This window comes from Cebus imitator, unplaced genomic scaffold (genome assembly GCF_001604975.1).
Source record: "Cebus imitator isolate Cc_AM_T3 unplaced genomic scaffold, Cebus_imitator-1.0 Scaffold467, whole genome shotgun sequence".
In the NCBI taxonomy this organism is placed as follows: domain Eukaryota; kingdom Metazoa; phylum Chordata; class Mammalia; order Primates; family Cebidae; genus Cebus; species Cebus imitator.
In genome coordinates this window covers 1,161,632-1,183,569 of record NW_016107782.1, presented here as the reverse complement: position 1 = coordinate 1,183,569, position 21,938 = coordinate 1,161,632, and the positions used below count along the sequence as shown (strand labels likewise).

Sequence of the window (21,938 nt, the reverse complement as noted above, 5' to 3'; positions counted from 1 at the left end):
TTTTTTAATTTAAGAACATGCCAAGCATTGGAGCTCAGAGTATATGCTTTTTAATTCACTGAAGTTTGAAAGCCTAGTCTAATAGAAAATACTCAAATAGAGAAAACTCTCCTTGCTGCTTTTTAGTCAACTCTGGGTGCAAGCACTATAGTTACAACTGGCCCCATAGTTAGCATTCATACCAGTGCATACAGATTATCTGATAGATAGAATAGTTATCTACTATTAATAGTTATCTATAGTATCTACTATTAATCCAGTAGAAATTGCTGACATCCATATTGTTTTCCCTCCTTTACTTCTTCTGAAGTTGTCATCTCTAATTCTCATTTATGCCTAATAAGTTATTTTATTGTAAAGCAGCCTGCTTTGAAAGATGTGTTTTTCTGCCACGGGTCTCTTGTGTCTCGTGATCAAGTGTGGAGTTCTTGAATATTTGGTCTAATTCTTGTTTATTTCTAATACATTATTTTATTGAAAAGCAGCCTGTTTCAAAAGATGTGTTTTTCTGCCATGAGTCTCTTGTGTCTCACGATCAAGTGTGGAGTTGTTAAATATTTGGTAACTACCATGAATATGAGATAGAATTCAACATGCTTGCTTTGAAGTTATGCTTCTTATTCATGCAGGCTCTGCATTAGCTGCTAACGTATGTAAAAAGATTACGGGACGTCTTACCAGTGCAATAGCAAAGCAGGAAGATGTCTCTGTTCAGCTAGAAGCCTTGGATATTATGGCTGATATGTTGAGCAGGTAAGTGTGCCTGTTTATTTGCATTACTTTTAATACAGATACTACATTGATTTACTAAAAACCTTTTCTAGTAAACTTGGTCAAAAATTATTCCTTTTTAAATGATGGCTCTTTTATAAATTTGTGTGATTAGGAGTGAGGAGGAAATAAACTAATTACACTTATGTATAAGTATATAATATTGCATAGTAAACATTTTGTAGTTCTTTAATAAAGTTTGTGATTTTAAATTTGTTAGCACAGTTCATGTTTTGTTTTACGTACTTGCATTCAATGATCTATTTAGATAAAGAGATGTGCCAGTAGTTACGGATTTTCTAGTTAAAAGAATGCTGGTAATCTTCAGCAACTATATTTATAGTGCATATTTTAGGGGAGGAAGGACCTTGGCTTTTATATATTGCCTTTCACTTTCCTTTGGAAGTTAGATGTTAAAACATAGACCTAAGCAACTCCTAGGAGAAAATACTTTAAAGGTCCTGCCAATTTCTGATTCTGATAATCATTATAGGCCACCATTATTTGTACATATATTTTTTGTGGCAAATTCATTTCAACTTAAATACAATCAAGTGCCTTCATGTGGAGTGTGTGGGGGTGTGTGTGTGTAAAGTGAGGAGCTATCATCCTGGCACTCAAAGAGCTTATATTTTACTATAGGACATAAGAACACAAATGGCTACAGGGCAATGGGACTAAAGACTAACTGGGAGCATAGTGTGTTTTGGGTTTTAAAATGGAAGGATTCAAGAAAATTGTTTTTATGGAAATTGGCATTTGTATTGAGTTTTGAAGAATGGGTAGCACTTCAATAGGTAGATGTGCCCAGTAACAGAAGTAGTATATGGATGGGGGAGTGTATTCTAGTTTTCTAGAATATAGAATGAATAGAAAAGCAGTAGGAAATCATTCTGAAAGATGGTGGTCATGTTGAGGTGGATAAGGAATTTATGTTTAATTTGGTAAACGGTGAAAATTCAGACTTTTTGTCCTATATGTGATTTAATTACAAACACTGTCCTGACACAGGTTTGGGTACTAGTGACTCACTGAACTGTACATTTGAGATGATTTGGAAAAGGGGTGTTGGAACAACAGGAACAATGAAACTATATATGTGTGTGTGTATGTGTGTGTGTGTATATATATATATATATATATATATATATATATATATATATGTAGAGGAAAGACAATAAGGCAGAGGGAGAACTCAAGAGAAACTCAATTTTTAGTACTGTGAATCCTCCCAAAAAAGCAATACAGAAAGTCAGAATACAGAAAATCATTTAGAGACCTTTTTTTTTTTTTTTTTGAGACAGAGTCTCTGTTACCCAGGCTGGAGTGCAGTTCCTTGATCTCAGCTCACTGCAACCTCTGCCTCCCAGGTTCAATAATTCTGCCTCTGCTTCCTGAGTAGCTGGGATTACAGGCGCCTGCCACTATGCCTGGCTGATTTTTGTATTTTTAGTAGAGACCAGGTTTTCCATGTTGGCCAGGACGTTCTCAAACTCCTAACCTCAAGTGATCCACCTGCCTCGGCCTCCCCAAGTGCTGGGCTTACAGGTGTGAGCCACCGCAACTGGCCCAGAAAATCATTTAAAGATTTTGAAAGGAGAAAGTGACAAGATTGTTGTGTGTTTTTGGTGCTGGTTGTTTGTGTTTGGTTTTGGTTTTGGTTTTGAGACAGGTTTTGGGCCAGGCTGGAGTGCATTGGCATGATCACGGCTCATTGCAGCCTCAACTTATGAGGCTCAGGTGATCCTTCCACTTCAGTGTCTGAGCAGCTGGGACTGCAGGCATGCACCATCACACCTGGCTAATTTTTGTATTTTTTGTGGAGCTGAGGTTTTGCCATGTTGCCCGGGCTGGTCTCGAACTCCTGGGCTCAAGCAATCTGCCTGCCTCAGCCTCCCAAAGTGCTGGAATTACAGGTGTGAGCCATCACACCCAGCCTTGTGGTTTTGTGTGTGTGTGGTTTTTTAAAATTTCTAATACCAAGCCAATTGGTATTGGATTGGATATGCTATAATTGGGGATTTAGGTCTAGACTCCAGGAGTCAGTTTGGCAATGTAAATTGCAAGGTTGCATTCACTTAACTCAGGTTTCCATTGAATTGGTAGATAAATTGAGAATTTAATTTTCCTTGAGTCCCAACAAAATTTGTGTTCTGAATATTTACATTGAGGTCAGAGGCCAGACATGTAGTAGTGCTCAGGCATCTTGAATTCATTTGTTGTTTTCTTTCTTTATTTTATTTTAAGGCAAGGAGGACTTCTTGTTAATTTCCATCCTTCAATTCTGACCTGTCTGCTTCCCCAGTTGACCAGCCCTAGACTTGCAGTGAGGAAAAGAACCATTATTGCTCTTGGCCATCTGGTTATGAGCTGTGGAAATATAGTTTTTGTAGATCTTATTGAACATCTGTTGTCAGAGTTGTCCAAAAATGATTCCATGTCAACAACAAGAACCTACATACAATGTATTGCTGCTATTAGTAGGCAAGCTGGTCATAGAATAGGTAAGGAATTTTTAAAAGTTTTAAAGTTTTCTTTAATAAAAAAATTAATGCAGTTTTTAAAAGAACCATTATGCTTTTCTTAGGTGAATACCTTGAGAAGATAATTCCTTTGGTGGTAAAATTTTGCAATGTAGATGATGATGAATTAAGAGAATACTGTATTCAAGCCTTTGAATCATTTGTAAGAAGGTACGTTTTTAAGATCTTTATTTTTATTCCCTTAAGAATAGAATCATAAGATCTAGATTAGGTGTGTGAGTAGAAGCAGCCTATTGGATTTCAGATATAAGACACAATACAATATTTGAAGCTAATGTCATCTTGCTGTTATAAAATGTCGTCACATTTATTTTGAAAAATGTCTTATCATTGTTGGGACTTTATTTAAATAATTTGGGAAAGGTATTTATAATTATTTTTGGCTTACTTTAGAAGGGAAGAAATGCCAGTGTAATAATATAGTTTATACTGAAAGCACAGCAGGGTAAATTATCCAGTCAGAAATATATAGTGAATTGTCTTTTTAACAGTTTCTTAGGTCACATCAATTTTGCTAGGTCAGTGATTCTCAATTTGGAAATTGATTCTAATATATTTTTTTAAAGCTTAGTAAAAAGTGTATATTTGTGTACTAGAAGGCAATACTAGATAAGTAACAGAATTTTTGCTCATGCCTAATGTATTAGCATGGTGTCTTGAGACCTTACAGGTTGTTTTCTGCATTTATCCCTTGATACTCCTGGTTTTGATAAGTGGCTTTTAATCATGTCATATTATTAAAATCAGAAATTGTTGGATTCATTTTGTTCCTTTAATTGAGAAACACGAAGTATTTTATTTGTTGGCTCTGTGGGCATTTATATGTTCTGTCCTCATTGTATAGCTAGAATACCAAGCCTAGGTGATTATGCACTGGCATTTTCACAAATAACCATCATTACCGAAGAGCACATTCATCTGGGCTGGGTTTTTAAATACAGGTATTGATTGACTTACCACCTATGCAACTTACGACCATTCGACTTTATGACCACAATCGCTAGCCACGACTGCTCCGCGTCTGGCAGCGCAAACGTTGCCCAGCTGGGCGTACGACAGTGCGGACCAGCTTCCGGCAACACTACCATCTCCGAGTGCACCATTTCAACTGTACATATAACCTACTCAACTTATGACCAAATCATGTTACGACCGGTCTGCGGTCCCAAACGTGGTCGTAAGTCGAGCCCTAGCTGTAACATGTTGAATATTTGCTGATTTCTCTCTATGCTGCCACACAGTAACCATAACATAGTTAAAATGGGAATTAGGGAAGATCATCTTAAAATTGATTAAGTATAATTTGGAAGGTAAACCTTTTAAAATATTAAATCCATAGGAGAGAAAAGCACCAAGAATCATTGGTGCTAGATAGTCTGGGAACTACTCTCCTGTGTTATTGCTGGTAATTAAAGCAAAATGTGGCAGATGATGAATCAAGGAGAAAAGTACAGCTCTTCAAGGAAGCTTTTGTTTTTGTCTTTAGATGTCCTAAGGAAGTATATCCTCATGTTTCTACCATTATAAATATATGTCTTAAATATCTTACCTATGATCCAAATTATAATTATGATGATGAAGATGAAGATGAAAATGCAATGGACGCTGATGGTGGTGATGATGATGATCAAGGTATTTCAAATTAAATCGAATCTTTTAAATTTTTATGAAAGACAGTGGTATGGATGGAGATGATTTTTAGTGCAAATTGTACTGTTTTATTTATAGTAGTGACAAGGGAAGTGATCTCAATATTTGATAATAGCAAATTGATTAAGTTAAAGGGCATTTATTTATTGAACTGTTGTGCAACACATTTAAAAAATTATGCCAAAAAATATTTATTAATGCTGTTAATAAGATGAGTGAAAAGTATGTAGCAAAAATTGCTCACCATGTCCCAATTTTATTTCTTTAAGTATACAGAAAAAATTCTGTGTATTTACAACTAGTACCATTACCACTTGTTTTCTCTTAGTAACTATATATGATTTTTGATTTTAAGTACTACTCAGATTTTCTACAAAGCATTTTTTTAAGGAGATAAATCAAGGTTTTAGAATTGAATCTGTAGACAGACATATTTAGGGCAGGTTAGTTTGAAAGAGTATTAGTTTGTTTATTCAGAGTTATGTTCATGAAAAAATCTAAATGTTGTTTGAGGCCCCATTTAACTTTCGTTAATAGCCTACAACATTTCTGAGGCTTCTAAGCCTGATGTCATCACACTATGATTTATGATATTTACTCTGGAAAGGAGTAGCAGCACTTCACGGTCATACGGGTTGCTCATGTTCAGTTGTTTCTGTTTATATTGGAATAATAATAATAACAGATATTTAAGTTGGTAAATCACTAGGTAAACAGGTTGGTAGACTTGTTAATTTTTGAGAATACTTTTTAGTTTGATTCTTTGAATGAATTCATATAACAACTTTCCTATCAAGTCGTTAGTTTCAACCAGGTACCAAAAAGTTTCTTAACACCCTATACTCCTCTAGCAGCTGCTGCCTAGTTTCTCTCTTCTCCCACAGAACTCCTCAAAACAATGCAATTCAGTTTCTTACTTTTCCTTCTCTCTTGAATCCACTCCTCCAGTGATGGACAAGATTGAAAATGTTTGAGTCTGCCTATCATATTGCTCAGTCTCAGCAACATTTCTTTTTCTTTTTTTTTTAAGACAGAGTTTTGTTCTTGTTGCCCAGGCTGGAGTGCAGTGGTGCAATCTCGGCTCACCTCGACCTCTGCCTCCTGGGTTCAAGCAATTCTCCTGCCTCAGCCTCCCGAGTAGCTGTGATTATAGGCACGTGCCACCATGCCCAGTTAATTTTGCATGTTTAGTAGAGACGGGGTTTTTCCATGTTGGTCAGTGTGGTCTCGAACTCCCAACCTCAGGTGATCTGCCTGCCTCAGCCTCCCAAAGTGCTGAGCCACCACGCCCAGCAAGCAGCATTTCTTTTTTTTTTTTTTTTTTTTTTTTTATAAAATTAATAAGTATATTTTGTGAACCAGCATATTAGTGTTCTTCAAACTTTTGTTTTTTTTTTTTTTAGAGACAGAGTCTCACACTGTCACCCAGGCTGGAGCACAGCAGCATGATCTCAGAGCACTGCAACCCCTGCCTCCTGAGTTCGAGTGATTCTCCTGCCTCTGCCTCCTGAGCGGTTGGGACCACAGGCACATGTCACCACGCCCAGCTGATTTTTGTATTTTTAGTAGAGACAGGATTTTACCGTATTGGCCAGGCTGGTCTTGAACTCCTGAACTTGTGAGCCACCCGCTTCGGCCTCCCAAAGTGCTGGGATTAAACACATGCAATCAACATTTCTTTATTTAGCATCCAGGATACCATTCAAGCCTGGGTGTTCTATCATTGTGATTACTTCAGTCTTCCATGCTTGGTTCTTCTTCATCCTGACCACTGTACTTAGTGCTTGAACAGGCTCAGTGCTTGAACTTAATCTGTTATACTCTTGATTTTTTGTTGATCTCATGTAGTCTCCTGGCTTTAATGTCAGAATGCTGGCAACCCAGATCCTGTCTTTACTCCAGATCTCGCTTGTGAATCCAGATTCATATTCAGCTCCTTAATTAACATTGCTGCTTGGATATCTAAAATATCTTTTCCCTACCCCTTCCCCATCTCCCACCTAATCTGTTCTTTAGCCTTTACCATCTCAGAATGATACCTCCATTCTTCTTAGTTTATCAAGCCAAAAACCTTGCAGTCATACCTGATTTCTTTTTCACACATCCCTCATCTAGTCTCCCGCCTCAGAACTATCTTTCATTTTACTGTTTTTATTTTATTACACTTGGTAACTTTCTGATATACTGTAATTGATGGTCTCTTACCTATTAGAATGTAAGTTTCGTGAAGGCTAGATATTTTAATCTCTTGATTGACTGTTTTATTCCAGTGTCTAGGACAGTGCTTGACACACAGGCAATCAATAAATGGGTTATATTAATGAAGGGAAACCTTAGCTTATATTTTACTATGAATATCTTCTGGAGAAAACAGTAGCAATGTGTGTTCCAGGTTTTGAATATTGGTTTTTTTGTGTAGTTTATAACAAACCTGGTACTTCACCTGCTTTATCAGTTAATATGAATCATACCTAATAAATGTCTTTCTACGATGATGTTTTTGTTATTTATAAAATCAACATAATTTTAGTGAATTAGGACATTTGTTAATTTTTGTAATCTTTTCAATAAAGCACATTTCTGGGATGCAATTACTATGGTGTATTGACATGGAAAAAATTTTATGTGCTTTTAAATGGAGAGTATATTTTGGCACTGTCTTTTAACTTTATTTAAATAGATAAACTGGTAAATAAGCAAATGCCTTGCATTTAGCAGTATTTGGTTGTATTTTCCTATAATGTGCTAAGGTGAATTTTAAGCTTTGGAGATTGGGAAATTTTACTGTTTTATTATGTATCATAGAATCTTCTAAGGCCTAGCTGGCTACATTTGACTGTTGCTAAGCTAATTGGAATAAAAGCCAGCAGAGTTATCACCCTGCTCAATTATTCCAAGGCTATATATTGTCTTATCTAAGAATAACAAAATTATTGTTAGATAATTTTAGACAATCATGATAACTGCTTAATATTTCTGCCACCTTTCTGACTTCATATTACCCAGCTAATTAAACCTGATGGTGTTAGAAAGAAATACTTTCTGAAGATTTCACACACGTGTTATTTATCAAGTATAGATAAGCGAGATACAATTCTTAGTGCTACTGCTTTGAATGTTTAAGGTTTAGCATTAGGAGTTAGAAGAAAATGGTCCTCTAGAAGAAAATGGTCCTCTGTTAAGTGTGCAGCATTTTCTTGTTATAATTAAGGAAAAATGGTTTGTTAAAGTACTTTAAGACAAAATTGTGAAAGGTTTAGAATATACGTATTTGTTCTTCATAGCTTATCAACAAGTTGAGTGAAAATTTGCTTTGTAGTCACAAAGCTGATGTCAACTTTCTTTCTTTTCCCAGAAAATTAGTTCTATAGTGTTTTGGAATTGGTAACCATTCTTTTTATCACCTAATCTGTTACCACAAATCCATTTCATAGTTTGTCTTATAAAGTCCCTGATTGTTTGCTTGATTTTTTTCCTGTGCTGTTAAGTAAATTCTTTGAATTTTGTTTCAAAGGCTGGGAAATTTATGACTTTATAAGTATTTACATTCTAAAGAAATTGAATGTGTTAATTGATTATTTTAAAGAGTTATAAATAAGCAGCAGTTCATTACAAAATAAATGAGAAAATGTTTAATTAAAAATCCAATTATGATTGTTTTTTAAGGTGAATTTATGTGCAGATGTATAGAACTAACAAGCTCTTTGTTCAAGTGCCAGTTCTGTTGAAACCTACCTGTTGCTGTATATATTACTGGAAAGTTAGATTAACTGACTTGGTTAAGAATATCAATTCATCTTCTGTTTTAAGTGATATATTTCTTTTGTCATTAATAGCCTGTTTACATTAAAACTTACCCTTTAGGGAGTGATGATGAATACAGTGATGATGATGACATGAGTTGGAAAGTGAGACGTGCAGCTGCTAAGTGCTTGGATGCTGTAGTTAGCACAAGGCATGAAATGCTTCCAGAATTCTACAAGACCGTCTCTCCTGCACTAATATCCAGATTTAAAGAGCGTGAAGAGAATGTAAAGGCAGATGTTTTTCATGCATACCTTTCTCTTTTGAAGCAAACTCGTCCTGTACAAAGTTGGCTATGTGACCCTGATGCAATGGAACAGGGAGAAACACCTTTAACAATGCTTCAGAGTCAGGTAGGTTTTAAAGTACAGTTTAGAAAGTCATGGTAGTAAATGCAATGCTGTTAAAATTGTTTTTATATGGAAATATGAATTCTAGAATATAGAGAGGCAGAAAGTTCTGGGATATGTTTATATAGTTAATGTATGTTCATATTATGTTACTTATAAACTGTTCATTCTAATCGAAGTATTCTTGGTTTTACTTTATAAACAGTATTTAAATAATTTTAAAATTCAGTAAACTAATCTTTATCTTTGGTATTCATAGAGAAGTCTTAGAGCCATGGAGTCATACTACTTGTGTTCACGTATCTGGCTTCACTTCTGATTTAGGTGTGTGATCTTGGACAAGTTGTTTAGTCACTTTATTAAACTTCAGTTTTCTCATTTGTAATAAGGATGTACTTAGAAATATCTACCTGTGGTAGTAAGAGCTTGATGTTCTGTGTAGAGCATTCATTGTAGTGCCTACTACATATGGTCTTGAACTCCTGACCTCGTGATCCACCCACCTCGGCCTCCCACAGTATTGAGATTACAGGCGTGAGCCACCGCGCCCGGACGTAATTTTTTAATAAGTATCAAGCAAATATAGTTACAAGAGAACATATATAATACATGCAACAAACTTTGTTCATATCTAACAGTCGTGTTAGTGTTAGCAATAGCAGTAGATAGCTGAATTAGGAATTTAACAAAAAAAGATAAACTGTTCCCTTTATCCTCATTTTCTAGAATTCATGTTAAGTGTACTGACGAAATACCAACAACTGAACCAGCTAATGAGTATGTAATAATTGCAGGTTCCCAACATTGTTAAAGCTCTGCACAAACAGATGAAAGAAAAAAGTGTGAAGACCAGACAGTGTTGTTTTAACATGTTAACTGAGCTGGTAAATGTATTACCTGGGGCCCTAACGCAACACATTCCTGTACTTGTACCAGGTATGAAAGAAACGTAAATCTCTTTTGGGACTTAGCCTCTTTTTGTTAGGACTTAGATAAGCTTAAATAATGTTCCCATTTAAAGGAATATTTGTGACAACTTAATATGCGCATAGAGCTAAATGTTTAAATCTAACCATCTTGAATACCTGAAGCTAGAAGTTTGTAAGTAACAAATTAAAAGTCTTACCCTGAAATATTTGGCTTTAATATTTATTATAGATGGTGAAAATTTCTACTTGTAGAAATAATATAATGAAATGGAAACATTAGCAGTACTATTGGGGTTGATTTTTAATTTTTTCTTTCTTAAACGTCTGCACAGCAATGATTGGATTTTTTTTTGTTGGCTTTTTAGGAATCATTTTCTCATTGAATGATAAATCAAGCTCATCGAATTTGAAGATTGATGCTTTGTCGTGTCTATACGTAATCCTCTGTAACCATTCTCCTCAAGTCTTCCATCCTCATGTTCAGGCTTTGGTTCCTCCAGTGGTGGCTTGTGTTGGAGACCCATTTTACAAAATTACATCTGAAGCACTTCTTGTTACGCAACAGCTTGTCAAAGTAATTCGTCCTTTAGATCAGCCTTCCTCGTTTGATGCAACTCCTTACATCAAAGATCTATTTACCTGTACCATTAAGAGATTAAAAGCAGCTGACATTGATCAGGAAGTCAAGGAAAGGGCTATTTCCTGTATGGGACAAATTATTTGCAACCTTGGAGACAATTTGGGTTCTGACTTGCCTAATACACTTCAGATTTTCTTGGAGAGACTAAAGAATGAAATTACCAGGTTAACTACAGTAAAGGCATTGACACTGATTGCTGGGTCACCTTTGAAGATAGATTTGAGGCCTGTTCTGGGAGAAGGGGTTCCTATCCTCGCTTCATTTCTTAGGAAAAACCAGAGAGCTTTGAAACTGGGTACTCTTTCTGCCCTAGATATTCTAATAAAAAACTATAGTGACAGCTTGACAGCTGCCATGATTGATGCAGTTCTAGATGAGCTCCCACCTCTTATCAGCGAAAGTGATATGCATGTTTCACAAATGGCTATCAGTTTTCTTACCACTCTGGCAAAAGTGTATCCTTCCTCCCTTTCAAAGATAAGTGGATCCATTCTCAATGAACTTATTGGACTTGTGAGATCACCCTTATTGCAGGGGGGAGCTCTTAGTGCCATGCTAGACTTTTTCCAAGCTCTGGTTGTCACTGGAACAAATAATTTAGGATACATGGATTTGTTGCGCATGTTGACTGGTCCAGTTTACTCTCAGAGTACAGCTCTTACTCATAAGCAGTCTTATTATTCCATTGCCAAATGTGTAGCTGCCCTTACTCGAGCATGCCCTAAAGAGGGACCTGCTGTAGTAGGTCAGTTTATTCAAGATGTCAAGAACTCACGGTCTACAGATTCCATTCGTCTCTTAGCTCTACTTTCTCTTGGAGAAGTTGGGCATCATATTGACTTAAGTGGACAGTTGGAACTAAAATCTGTAATACTAGAAGCTTTCTCATCTCCTAGTGAAGAAGTCAAATCAGCTGCATCCTATGCATTAGGCAGCATTAGTGTGGGCAACCTTCCTGAATATCTGCCATTTGTCCTACAAGAAATAACCAGTCAGCCCAAAAGGCAGTATCTTTTACTTCATTCCTTGAAGGAAATTATTAGCTCTGCATCAGTGGTGGGCCTTAAACCATATGTTGAAAACATCTGGGCCTTATTGTTAAAGCACTGTGAGTGCGCAGAGGAAGGAACCAGAAATGTTGTTGCTGAATGTCTAGGAAAACTCACTCTGATTGATCCAGAAACTCTCCTTCCACGGCTTAAAGGGTACTTGATATCAGGTGGGTTTCTAGATTTTCTTACTTAAAAAAAATTTTTTTGGTAGTTGGTTGCCTTAAAAGATGTCTAATAACGAAGTTAAGCCATATCTATATTTTCTTAAACCTAAAAGCTAAGTATGTGATGAAAAAGAACTGCCTTGTGTAGTACGGAGCAGTAGTCAAATGACACTTTGTTGTTTTCAAGGATAGAGTGTAATTAGATAATGTTTAAGAGTGTAATTAGATAATGGTTAAATCAGTTCTAATTCCTCATAATGACTACATTTTAATGTTACTATATTGTCTTAAAATGTGGAAAAGACATATCTCATGAATTAATATAATCTGAAGAGCTTGCTAATACTAGTTACAATAAGTAAAATTGGTGAAAATACTTATTTCGAATGAAATATTCTTCAAGAAGAGTTTTCAGANGAAGAGCTTGCTAATACTAGTTACAATAAGTAAAATTGGTGAAAATACTTATTTCGAATGAAATATTCTTCAAGAAGAGTTTTCAGATTACCAATGTCATCCCCATTAGAATAAGTAGAAGGTAGTAATATTAATAGCAGTAATAGCCATTCATTCTTTGATAAATTGCTTTCGTTTTTAGTAGATTTGAAGATTTTTAAGCTTTTTTTGGATTTAGCTAGTTCTCTTTTGTGAGGATGAATTCTGCCACTGCTGCTTCAGGTCCCCCCTTCCCAGAAGAAATTCTTTTGAAATTTAGTGGGATTATATTTTATACTCATAAAGTGAGTAAACTTTGTTACTTTGGGTTCATGCATGCAATAAGAAATACCCTTCTTGTCCAAGGAGAATTCTAAGGAATTAAAGGCATTAGTGTTATTTGAAGTGGTTTTAAAATGATGTCCATGAGTTTTAGTGGACTATGTCATACCAATAGACTTGCAATTTATTTTTAATTAGGCTCATCATATGCCCGAAGCTCAGTGGTTACAGCTGTGAAATTTACAATATCTGACCATCCACAACCTATTGATCCACTGTTAAAGAACTGCATAGGTAAGTGGAAACAAAGATAAACATACTGATTTTTGGAATTTAGAATTGCCAGGAAACTCTTGAATTTAGTAACTAGAAATATCAAGGAATTAAAATGCTCATAATTGCTTAAAAGATAATTGATATGAATTTATAACTTTAACAAATTATGTTTGCCTATATTGTTTATAATTATTCCTAGATGATTTTGCATATAACTGAAGTTATATCAGCATCTTTAGAGTCAACTACATATTTGATAACCACATTTTTGGGTTGACCTAAGGTAGCTTTAGTGGAAAAAGTAAAAGGGTATTATATTTATCTGACCAGTCTGAAGTTTCTCCCCAGATGTAAATGAGTCTCACTTGAGCTGTTGAGGCCTCAATTTTCAATTATTACTGCTAACCCCTCAATACCCAAGGATATCTATGGAGGTTACTGTATTTAAGGTTGAAACAACCTAAGAATAAAATATAAAGTTGGGTAGTGCTAATTCCCAGAAGAACTAGAGGAGATAACCCAAGAAAAACTAGGACTTTCTCTATTTCTGTGAAGACAGGAATTAGCTTTAGGGACTATTTCTGATTTTATAGCCTCCTTGCATTTTGTTTTTATTATTGGTTTTCCTAGAGGTTGGTAGTAGCCAAAAAACCCTCGGAACTTAGTTTGTTGCTTTCTTGAGGCCAGGATAATGGAGATAACCATCAGGGAGGATTGAGGGATTTGGCAAAGAAACTTTGTAGCTTTGCACCATTCTGCAGTGTGTCAGAAAGAAAAAAACAAATACAATTTAAAATTTGAACTATATACAAAGGGATTTCCAATTCAGAATAAGGAAGGGACAAGCACAAATGGATTTTATTGCTAGGGCCTAGAAATTATTTAAAGTCTATATGAGAAATTTCTTACTTAAATTTCCCCCACCCATTTTCCGCTTTGATACTTTGGTATTATGCAAGATAGGACAGAGAAAGAGGCCTATCCCATATCTCTAGAAATATTTTTCCATGTTGACAACAATCAACCAGTATGCATTGTTGATATAGTTACGTAACCAGGTAGTTACCATTCTAATTGAATTATGATCTAGTTCAGTATTTGTGACTATTTGAACATCAGAATCACCTAGGAAACTTAAAAAAAATTGAAATTGCTAGTTCATGACACCATTTTGTCCATAATAGCAATATTTTAGATGCTTTACTTGAAAGCAGATATATACTCTATTGTAATTGCTCTTTTAATCTACCAGTTTCATATGCAAATAAAAGGGAGAGGAGATTAGTTTGGTATGTTTATATTGTTTTTGAAACCGTGCTGTCTCTCAGACTTTTTTTTTTAAGTCAGTGCTGGAACTTTTCTGGATATCAACATTGGGTTTGCCAGTCTACATAGTCTGAAGTCTCTCTTTTCTCTCATATTTTCAAATTGCTGATTTTCTAAGTTAGCATTCAAGTATTTTGTTACCTCTCCTTCATTTCCCTGCATATTCTAAAAGATTACTGATGATAGAGTTGAGATCATTTAATGATGAATAGTAGCTATATGTGAATACCTATTGGGTATTAAACATTGTCTTCAACAATGTACACACCATTTATTCTGCTCAGTTTAACTCTAAAAGGTTTATAATCCTCATTTTATTGACTGAGAAACTTAGGTGAGAAACTTTAGGCAAGTTTCTTGCCTAAAGTAACTTGCACGAAATCATACATTTAACAAGTAAAATGGTTTGAACCATTATCTGTATGACTCCAAAGGTCTTTGCATTATACTTTCTTGCCCACATTTGCAAGAATACACAGACTTTAAAAGTACCTAGATGCCTTCTCTGGCTTTTATCCTATGTTAGGTTACAATTTTCTCCTTTTATATTATTTTTCTGTGAATTCATGTATTTCTTATTGAAGACAGAAATAAAGTAGGGCTTCTGGAGGCACAGTTTTCTTTCATTTGATGAATTGTATATATCTGCTAATAGTACTCCATCTTTATTAAGCAGTGGATCTGTCACCTCATTTTTTTATTCTTATTTTGAACTTGGTTTAAAAATATTCTTATTGTTGCTTTTAACGAACTACAAGGAGAATAATACATGTTATTAGTCTTTTTAGCTGCTGTCTCTATCGTATCTTGTATCTATAAAAGTGATACTGAGAAACTTTATGGAGTCTTCTTCCACACCCTCTGCATTATAGGTGCTGTGAGTGGATTATCAATTAAAAATATATTCACCTTCAGAAATGATAGTTGTCGTGCTGCTGAAAGAAACTTTATGGTTCACTTAATATTTCATCAGGTTCTTCCATGACCTTTATTGAGGAAACAGCAATGACACAGCAAAAAAAAATTATATCAACTTAGAGAAAATAAAATGTATATTATGTGTCTGTTTGTTGCTTTTCTTGTAATATTTCAGGTGATTTCCTGAAAACTTTGGAAGACCCAGATTTGAATGTGAGAAGAGTAGCCTTGGTCACATTTAATTCAGCAGCACATAATAAGCCATCATTAATAAGAGATCTATTGGATACTGTTCTTCCACATCTTTACAATGAAACAAAAGTTAGGAAGGAGCTTATACGAGAGGTAAGTTAGATCACACTGTTTATCTAACCTTGTGTTTGACTTAAGTATTTTATATCGACATGTTCTGTTTTGCTTTAACAGGTAGAAATGGGTCCATTTAAACATACAGTTGATGATGGTCTGGATATTAGAAAGGCAGCTTTTGAATGTATGTACACACTTCTAGATAGTTGTCTTGATAGACTTGATATCTTTGAATTTCTAAATCACGTTGAAGATGGTTTGAAGGACCATTATGATATTAAGGTAAGACGTTTGTGCTTATTTATACAATGTTTTAGAAGACGACTTTGCTAGAGCAGCTTTCACCCTTATAATTTACTCACGTGTCTGAGAAAAATTAGGTTGTCTGTCAAGATTTTGAGGATAAGCATGTTGTAAACTATAATATACAAAAGTAATAGGCAGTGTAACATCACTTGACATACAAGAAAGATCCAGAACTCTTTTTATTGGAGGAGGAAGTGGCAGTGGATGCAAAATGCTCTGCATCCACTTGCTTAGTGAATAGTACACCTAGCTAGATCCTTTACCTCAGAAGAGTCCCGACAGATTTTGCTGTTTAAAGTATAAATCTGTAACTTTTTGGCCTGTCTTAATATTGGACTGCAGTTGCTACCCATGGAGGGTTTTCTTAGCTTCCCAGCATTCTTTATTAATTCTCCTGACTTAACTTTGGAGCTAATCTGAATTATAACTATTATTTACCCGAATGAGGAATTTTTGTTTTTCAATATAATATACTTTGTTTAATATCAAGAATTTTGTTAGACGACAACATGGAACTTTTCAGATATACAAAGTAATCTGTAGAAGCAACTTGAGAGAAATCATACTCTGTCTTACAATGTTTGGAGCATGAATTTTGCCTATCAGTGTTCTTTGTTTTCCTGTGTGTTCAACTTCATTTAAAATGTAAACAGTAAAAGGGTGATTTGAAAAATAAAAAAAAAATACATACATTGTGTCTTTTCATCTACTCTTTCATTTAGGGCTTTTGGCCAAGCAGAGCAAAAGTGGTAACTCAGTAATTCAGCCATACTACCCGAACTCCTACTCTTAGGCTTCCATATGTGGTAGTGACCTGAGCCTCTCAGTAAAGAGAGCTCCCCATCAAAAAGTAAAAGGACATGCTTGTTTAATTCTATGAGTTTATAGTCTAAGTGAAAAAAGTTTATGGATTATCAGGTTTCACATGGATTAATCTGAATAACTAACTGGTCAAATCTGTTATGATAGTGGAAACTTATTACAAAACTTGTGTTCTAGTTCTGTAATTTTCTAGTTCAGTGATTCTCAATTCTGGTGCACATGAGCTTTTTTCGAAAGAAAAAAGAATACTGAATCTGTGGCCATATTCTGACAGGTTCAGTAAAACTCTCTGGGGGTGGGACTTGAAGAATGGGTATGTTTCTAAAACTCTCTGGATGATTCTAATGTGCAACCAAGATTGAAAACCACTTTTCCTTTTCTCACATCTGTTTGAGACAGATTTGTCTCAAGCCCTATCTGAGTGACGTGCTAAAGACACTTCACCTATAATATGCTGCTCAAGAGACCTTACCTAAAATACGATCTGGTGAGGTCTCTTCAGCACTTAACTCAGATAAGGCTTGAGACAAATCTGTCTGATTCTGATAGGCAGATTACATTAAAAGGAAGCTTTTATATTTTGTATGCTAGTTATTTTGCTTGTAAAGGATTTGTCAGAATTTAGAATTTTGTTTTTAGAAAATAATGTCAAGTCTAAATTCTGTCTTTTTTATTCTTAATAGATGCTGACATTTTTAATGCTGGTGAGACTGTCTACCCTTTGTCCAAGTGCAGTACTGCAGAGGTTGGACCGACTTGTTGAGCCATTACGTGCAACATGTACAACTAAGGTAAGAAGTGATAAATATCAACCTAGGTTAGATTTGGTATAATGGGGATTCCTAGCCAATTCTTTTCTCTAGTTTTCCAAATATAATTATTCCAGTGCCCTAAGTAGCAGCTGGTTTAAAAAGTTAACCTAGTGAATACTGATGTTTTTTAAAGCTTAGCACTGTTAACTGCCATTCTTAAAAGTTTTTATTTATGCTATATCAATATGATATATATTTTGAAGTACTGATATATATTTGAAGTACTGATATGGGATGAAATGATCAGGCCACAAAAGAGGATGTTTTTAATTCTGGTTGTGTCCTACACTCTTTGTTTCAACCATGTGGATCTAGATTTTCTCTTTATAATGGGGCTTTGTGTAAAATATTCCCTCAAAAGGAGACAGCTGCTTTAAAAATAAGTTTAAAAACAGTTGTGCTTAGAATATAATATGCCTTATGGACCTGTAAGTGTAGCTTTTACCAGAAAGATCCTCTGTGCTTAAATTTTGTTATTGTAAGAGCTGTCTTTTATAGCATGTAATCTAAGTTTACTCCATGTTACAGGTGAAGGCAAACTCAGTAAAGCAGGAATTTGAAAAACAAGATGAATTAAAGCGATCTGCCATGAGAGCAGTAGCAGCACTGCTAACCATTCCAGAAGCAGAGAAGAGTCCACTGATGAGTGAATTCCAGTCACAGATCAGTTCTAACCCTGAGCTGGCAGCCATCTTTGAAAGTATCCAAAAAGATTCATCATCTACTAACTTGGAATCAATGGACACTAGTTAGATGTTTGTTCACCATGGGGACCATTACATATGACCATACAGTGCACTGAATTGACAGGTTAATCATAAGACATGGAAAGAGAAGTGTCTAAAAGCTTCAAAATGTTCCGCTTTTTTTTCCTTCATGGAGACAGTTTGTTTGGCTTTCTTCCATTGTTGTTTTTGTAGCATTTATTTCAGAAATGTGTATTTCCATAATCCAGAGGTTGTAAAACCACTATTGTTTTAGTGGTTGTGGCAACGTTTAAAATGGAAATTAAAAGTTAGGATTTTATGGAGTATGGAGATAGGGTCCAGTATATATTTACCCTGTAATGTTTAGGATTAAAATGTTAAAATTTTGTGACCATGAATTTCTTTCTTTTATATAATTTTCTCATTTAAAAATCAAAAATCTTGCAAAACAAAAACCATGTTTCTTTTTCTTGTATAACTTTGTTTTCAGCGACATAAATTGATTTTTAGCTGGCAGACAAGAATATCCATATAAGATTTGTTTTCATTTCAGAGGGTTTGGCAATTTTAAAATGATAATAAGGTATAATTTTTAAGTATGAAAATTAATATCCCTGTTGCGCACACTAATTTTGCATGAGCAAGTTTACAAAAATGTATTGTCTGTAAAGCAGCATGTGCAGATTATTCGTAATATAGAAGTTAAAATAAGTATTATTAGTGCAATTTTCAGATATTTATTTTTGCACAGAAAACACATTATCTGGAGAGAAAGAAAGGAGTAAATTTTTGAGACTTTGGTTTCCCTAATGCCAGTGTGAATTTGCAGATGTTTTCAGCAAATCAAGTCACAGTAACAATTTGCCACTTTTTTCTATTATAAATCTTACACACTTAAAATTTGAATATTTAAGTGTTCAGTTTTTCTTAGTTACCATTTGTGTGCGTGTGTTTCCACCTAGAAATTCTTAAAACCAGATTTTTCTTTCATTTCCTTTGGATGTCTACATTCCTTATCAAAGGATATAAATACTGTGTATGCTTTTGAATTTTACTTTTAGGAAAATTCTGAAGCCAGCTATCACAGGTTTGTTAGCTAATAATAGTATTTTCTTTTAGTTGAGTTAGATTTTTCCCCATCTCCTGTAGAGCTAATTTACATATTGTATTTGGTAAGTGTTAATTACTTTTCCTGATTAAGGGATCTGTGCTGGGGGAACAAAGCTTTTGCAGTACCTTATATTGTAGTTAAAATTTTATTTAACATATCCTTCAGTGAGCTCATTTCACACTGTAGCCTCTTTTTTCAAATTTGTGGTGCTCCTGTAACAGTAAGAACTAATTCTGAAATAAAAGACATCTCCTAATGCTGTGCAAACATAGTTTACATGTATTGAAGGAGGCAGTTGTTATGAGTGACCAGTTTTAAGCAATCAGATATTTGAAAACTGCACCCTTTATTTTTGAAACTGTGAATTAGAAACACTTTACCTGCTGTATTACTACCTGCTTTAACATCCAAATATACAGTGATTTTAATTGATAACATACTGTGGTTATTAGATTAACAGCTTGATTTTGAATGTTCACATAATAATACAGAAGACATCACTACTAGTAAGGATTTTGACTAGTGCATTGATGTTGAAGTTGGTGCCATTTCTAAATGTGGCAGGTAATAATCTTATACCATAATTTGCATAAAACTGTAATAGAAGTTTATTTTGAGATGTTAGTATATTATGTACTATGCATTTCTGTGGTATAGATGTTGTGGATATACTTAAGTATTTGGTTACATGGTTTCACAATAAATTACAATACTGCAGGCTCTAGGACTGAATAGGAGACTGACATGCATATGTTGTGTGAATGTCTTAGTTGGGTAAAGTTAAATCCAAATACTTCAACTGGCTTTTTCTTCAGTTTGTTTGTTTTTAACTTTCTAGATGCATCTTTGTTTTGTTTTTTGTTTTTGTCTTGAAAGCCAGCTCATTTTTCTAACAGTTGAAATTCTTTTAGTACTGAAGAAATAGATGCTGCTCTTATGGCTTTAGTGTTGAGATACCTGTTTATACACATACATTAACAGAATTGGTAACATAGCAATGCTTAGAATTTAAATGCTTTGTCATACTGATGGTTAACTCCATACTCCTAGTGGTGATGTGGTCCAGATACTGGAATGGATGTGGCAGGATGTGGAGTCCAGATATAGTCTACCACTCATGCTGCTTACTAGTAATATTAAGGTGTTCTACTTAGCAATTTTCCACATGTAGGTTCCTGAGGAGATCTAAAAGTTAATACAAAACCAAGCTGTTTATTCATTTTCATGAGAACATTTAAGTTATTTTTGGTCTAACTGATGTATTTTAAAAGAAGGCAGAAAGGAAATTTGGTAAGGCAGGGCTTAACCTAAAAGGTTATTTATAAAATCAATAGTACTGAATGATAACGATGGTCATGTATTTTATTAATGATTTCTGAAAGCTGTTTAACCATAAGGAATTAGAATTCTTAAAGGGTTGGAATATGATGATTTCATAAAATGAATATTTACATAATTTTTATGTAACCATAATTAAACCAAATTAGTCTTTTTTCTTCATACTTGGGTAAATAGTAAAGAAATAACATAGGGGGGCATATCTAATTAACCAGTTCTAGTGGGTGTCCTGGTAACTTTAGTTCACTCTCAGATGTATGAATATGATTATATATCATGATTGAAGTACAAAATGAGGAAGCATACACAATCCTCAGCCACTGAAAAATTCAATTGAGTTGTTTATACTCCTGTAAGCTGTAATTAGTCACAAGACAAAGTATATAGTAATACTTTGTAATGAAGTAACATTTTCTGCCCACATTAATTTTACTAAAGATCTAAATTGTTAAAATGAATTGCCAATCTCTAGATATATTATGCTTAGTAAGTGTTTTGAAATTAAAGACCTTAAACATTACAGCAAGTAAATTTTGGATTCTAGCTCTGTTTTAAATTCAATCCTAATTTTCAAACCACTGCTATCCCAGATTTATACCTGTTTTTGAAATCTTGTTTATGAAATGGAGAATTGACAGTATGGTAACCGTTCATTTACTGATTAGACAAAGTATATTCAGGTTTTAACTGACTTTTCCATTTCAATAAAATTCATTTGATACTTGTGGTTGCAAAAATGGAACACAGTGGAAGTATTTGGCTACAGGCTACCAAAATCTCATCAGATAAGATTGTTTTCTTAAAGGAATTACAAAATTGAAATTATACATTTTCCTTTTCCAATACAGCAAGTTGCTTGTTTTCCTATTAATACCAGAAAAGATTTTGTAAACACTTTTGCTGTAGTTGCAGGCAAGATCTTTCAGCAACATGTTTTTGCCCCTCGTAACTTAGAAAGTTAGCTCTGAATCCAGAAACTACTGAAGGGAGTAATGCATATAATTTTGCTTTCTTGGACCCTATAATGCCAGTGTGTCAGGTTTCAGAATGATATTTAGTAGACAGAGATACTTAATTTTGTTTTTTGGAGTCTTAATACCCTGTCCCTTTCATACCTTATTAGTGGTGATTTTAGCAAGTTTAATTATTTTGCTGAGGTCTTAGAAGAGAGAAAGCCTATGCTATGTAAAATTACATTCTTTCCAGATTAGGAACTATTGGAATTAATTTGCTATTACCAGTAAGTAATGGTTGATGGATATTGAATGATTTTAGTGTAGAATGCTGTCACACAGATATTAAAGAATTGTACATCAGGGCCAGATGGAGATTCAGGCCTGTAATCTCAGCACTTTGTGAGGCCAAGGTGGGGGATCACTTGAGGACAGGAGTT

General features: G+C 34.6%; 1 protein-coding gene across 1 annotated transcript in view; it reads left to right on the top strand.

Annotated features, from left to right (window-relative positions):
- Positions 1-19,924, top strand: part of CAND1 (cullin associated and neddylation dissociated 1) — a 46,077-nt gene extending 26,153 nt beyond the window's left edge. Inside the window, exons 4-15 of the mRNA XM_017512275.2 lie at positions 630-753; positions 3,019-3,275; positions 3,359-3,464; positions 4,801-4,946; positions 8,829-9,121; positions 9,913-10,054; positions 10,413-11,906; positions 12,819-12,914; positions 15,316-15,485; positions 15,567-15,731; positions 17,261-17,368; positions 17,918-19,924. Of these exons, the coding sequence (XP_017367764.1) occupies positions 630-753; positions 3,019-3,275; positions 3,359-3,464; positions 4,801-4,946; positions 8,829-9,121; positions 9,913-10,054; positions 10,413-11,906; positions 12,819-12,914; positions 15,316-15,485; positions 15,567-15,731; positions 17,261-17,368; positions 17,918-18,142 (3,326 nt within the window). The 3' untranslated portion in view covers positions 18,143-19,924. The remainder of the gene's footprint in view (positions 1-629; positions 754-3,018; positions 3,276-3,358; positions 3,465-4,800; positions 4,947-8,828; positions 9,122-9,912; positions 10,055-10,412; positions 11,907-12,818; positions 12,915-15,315; positions 15,486-15,566; positions 15,732-17,260; positions 17,369-17,917) is intronic.
- Positions 19,925-21,938: the final 2,014 nt, after the last annotated feature.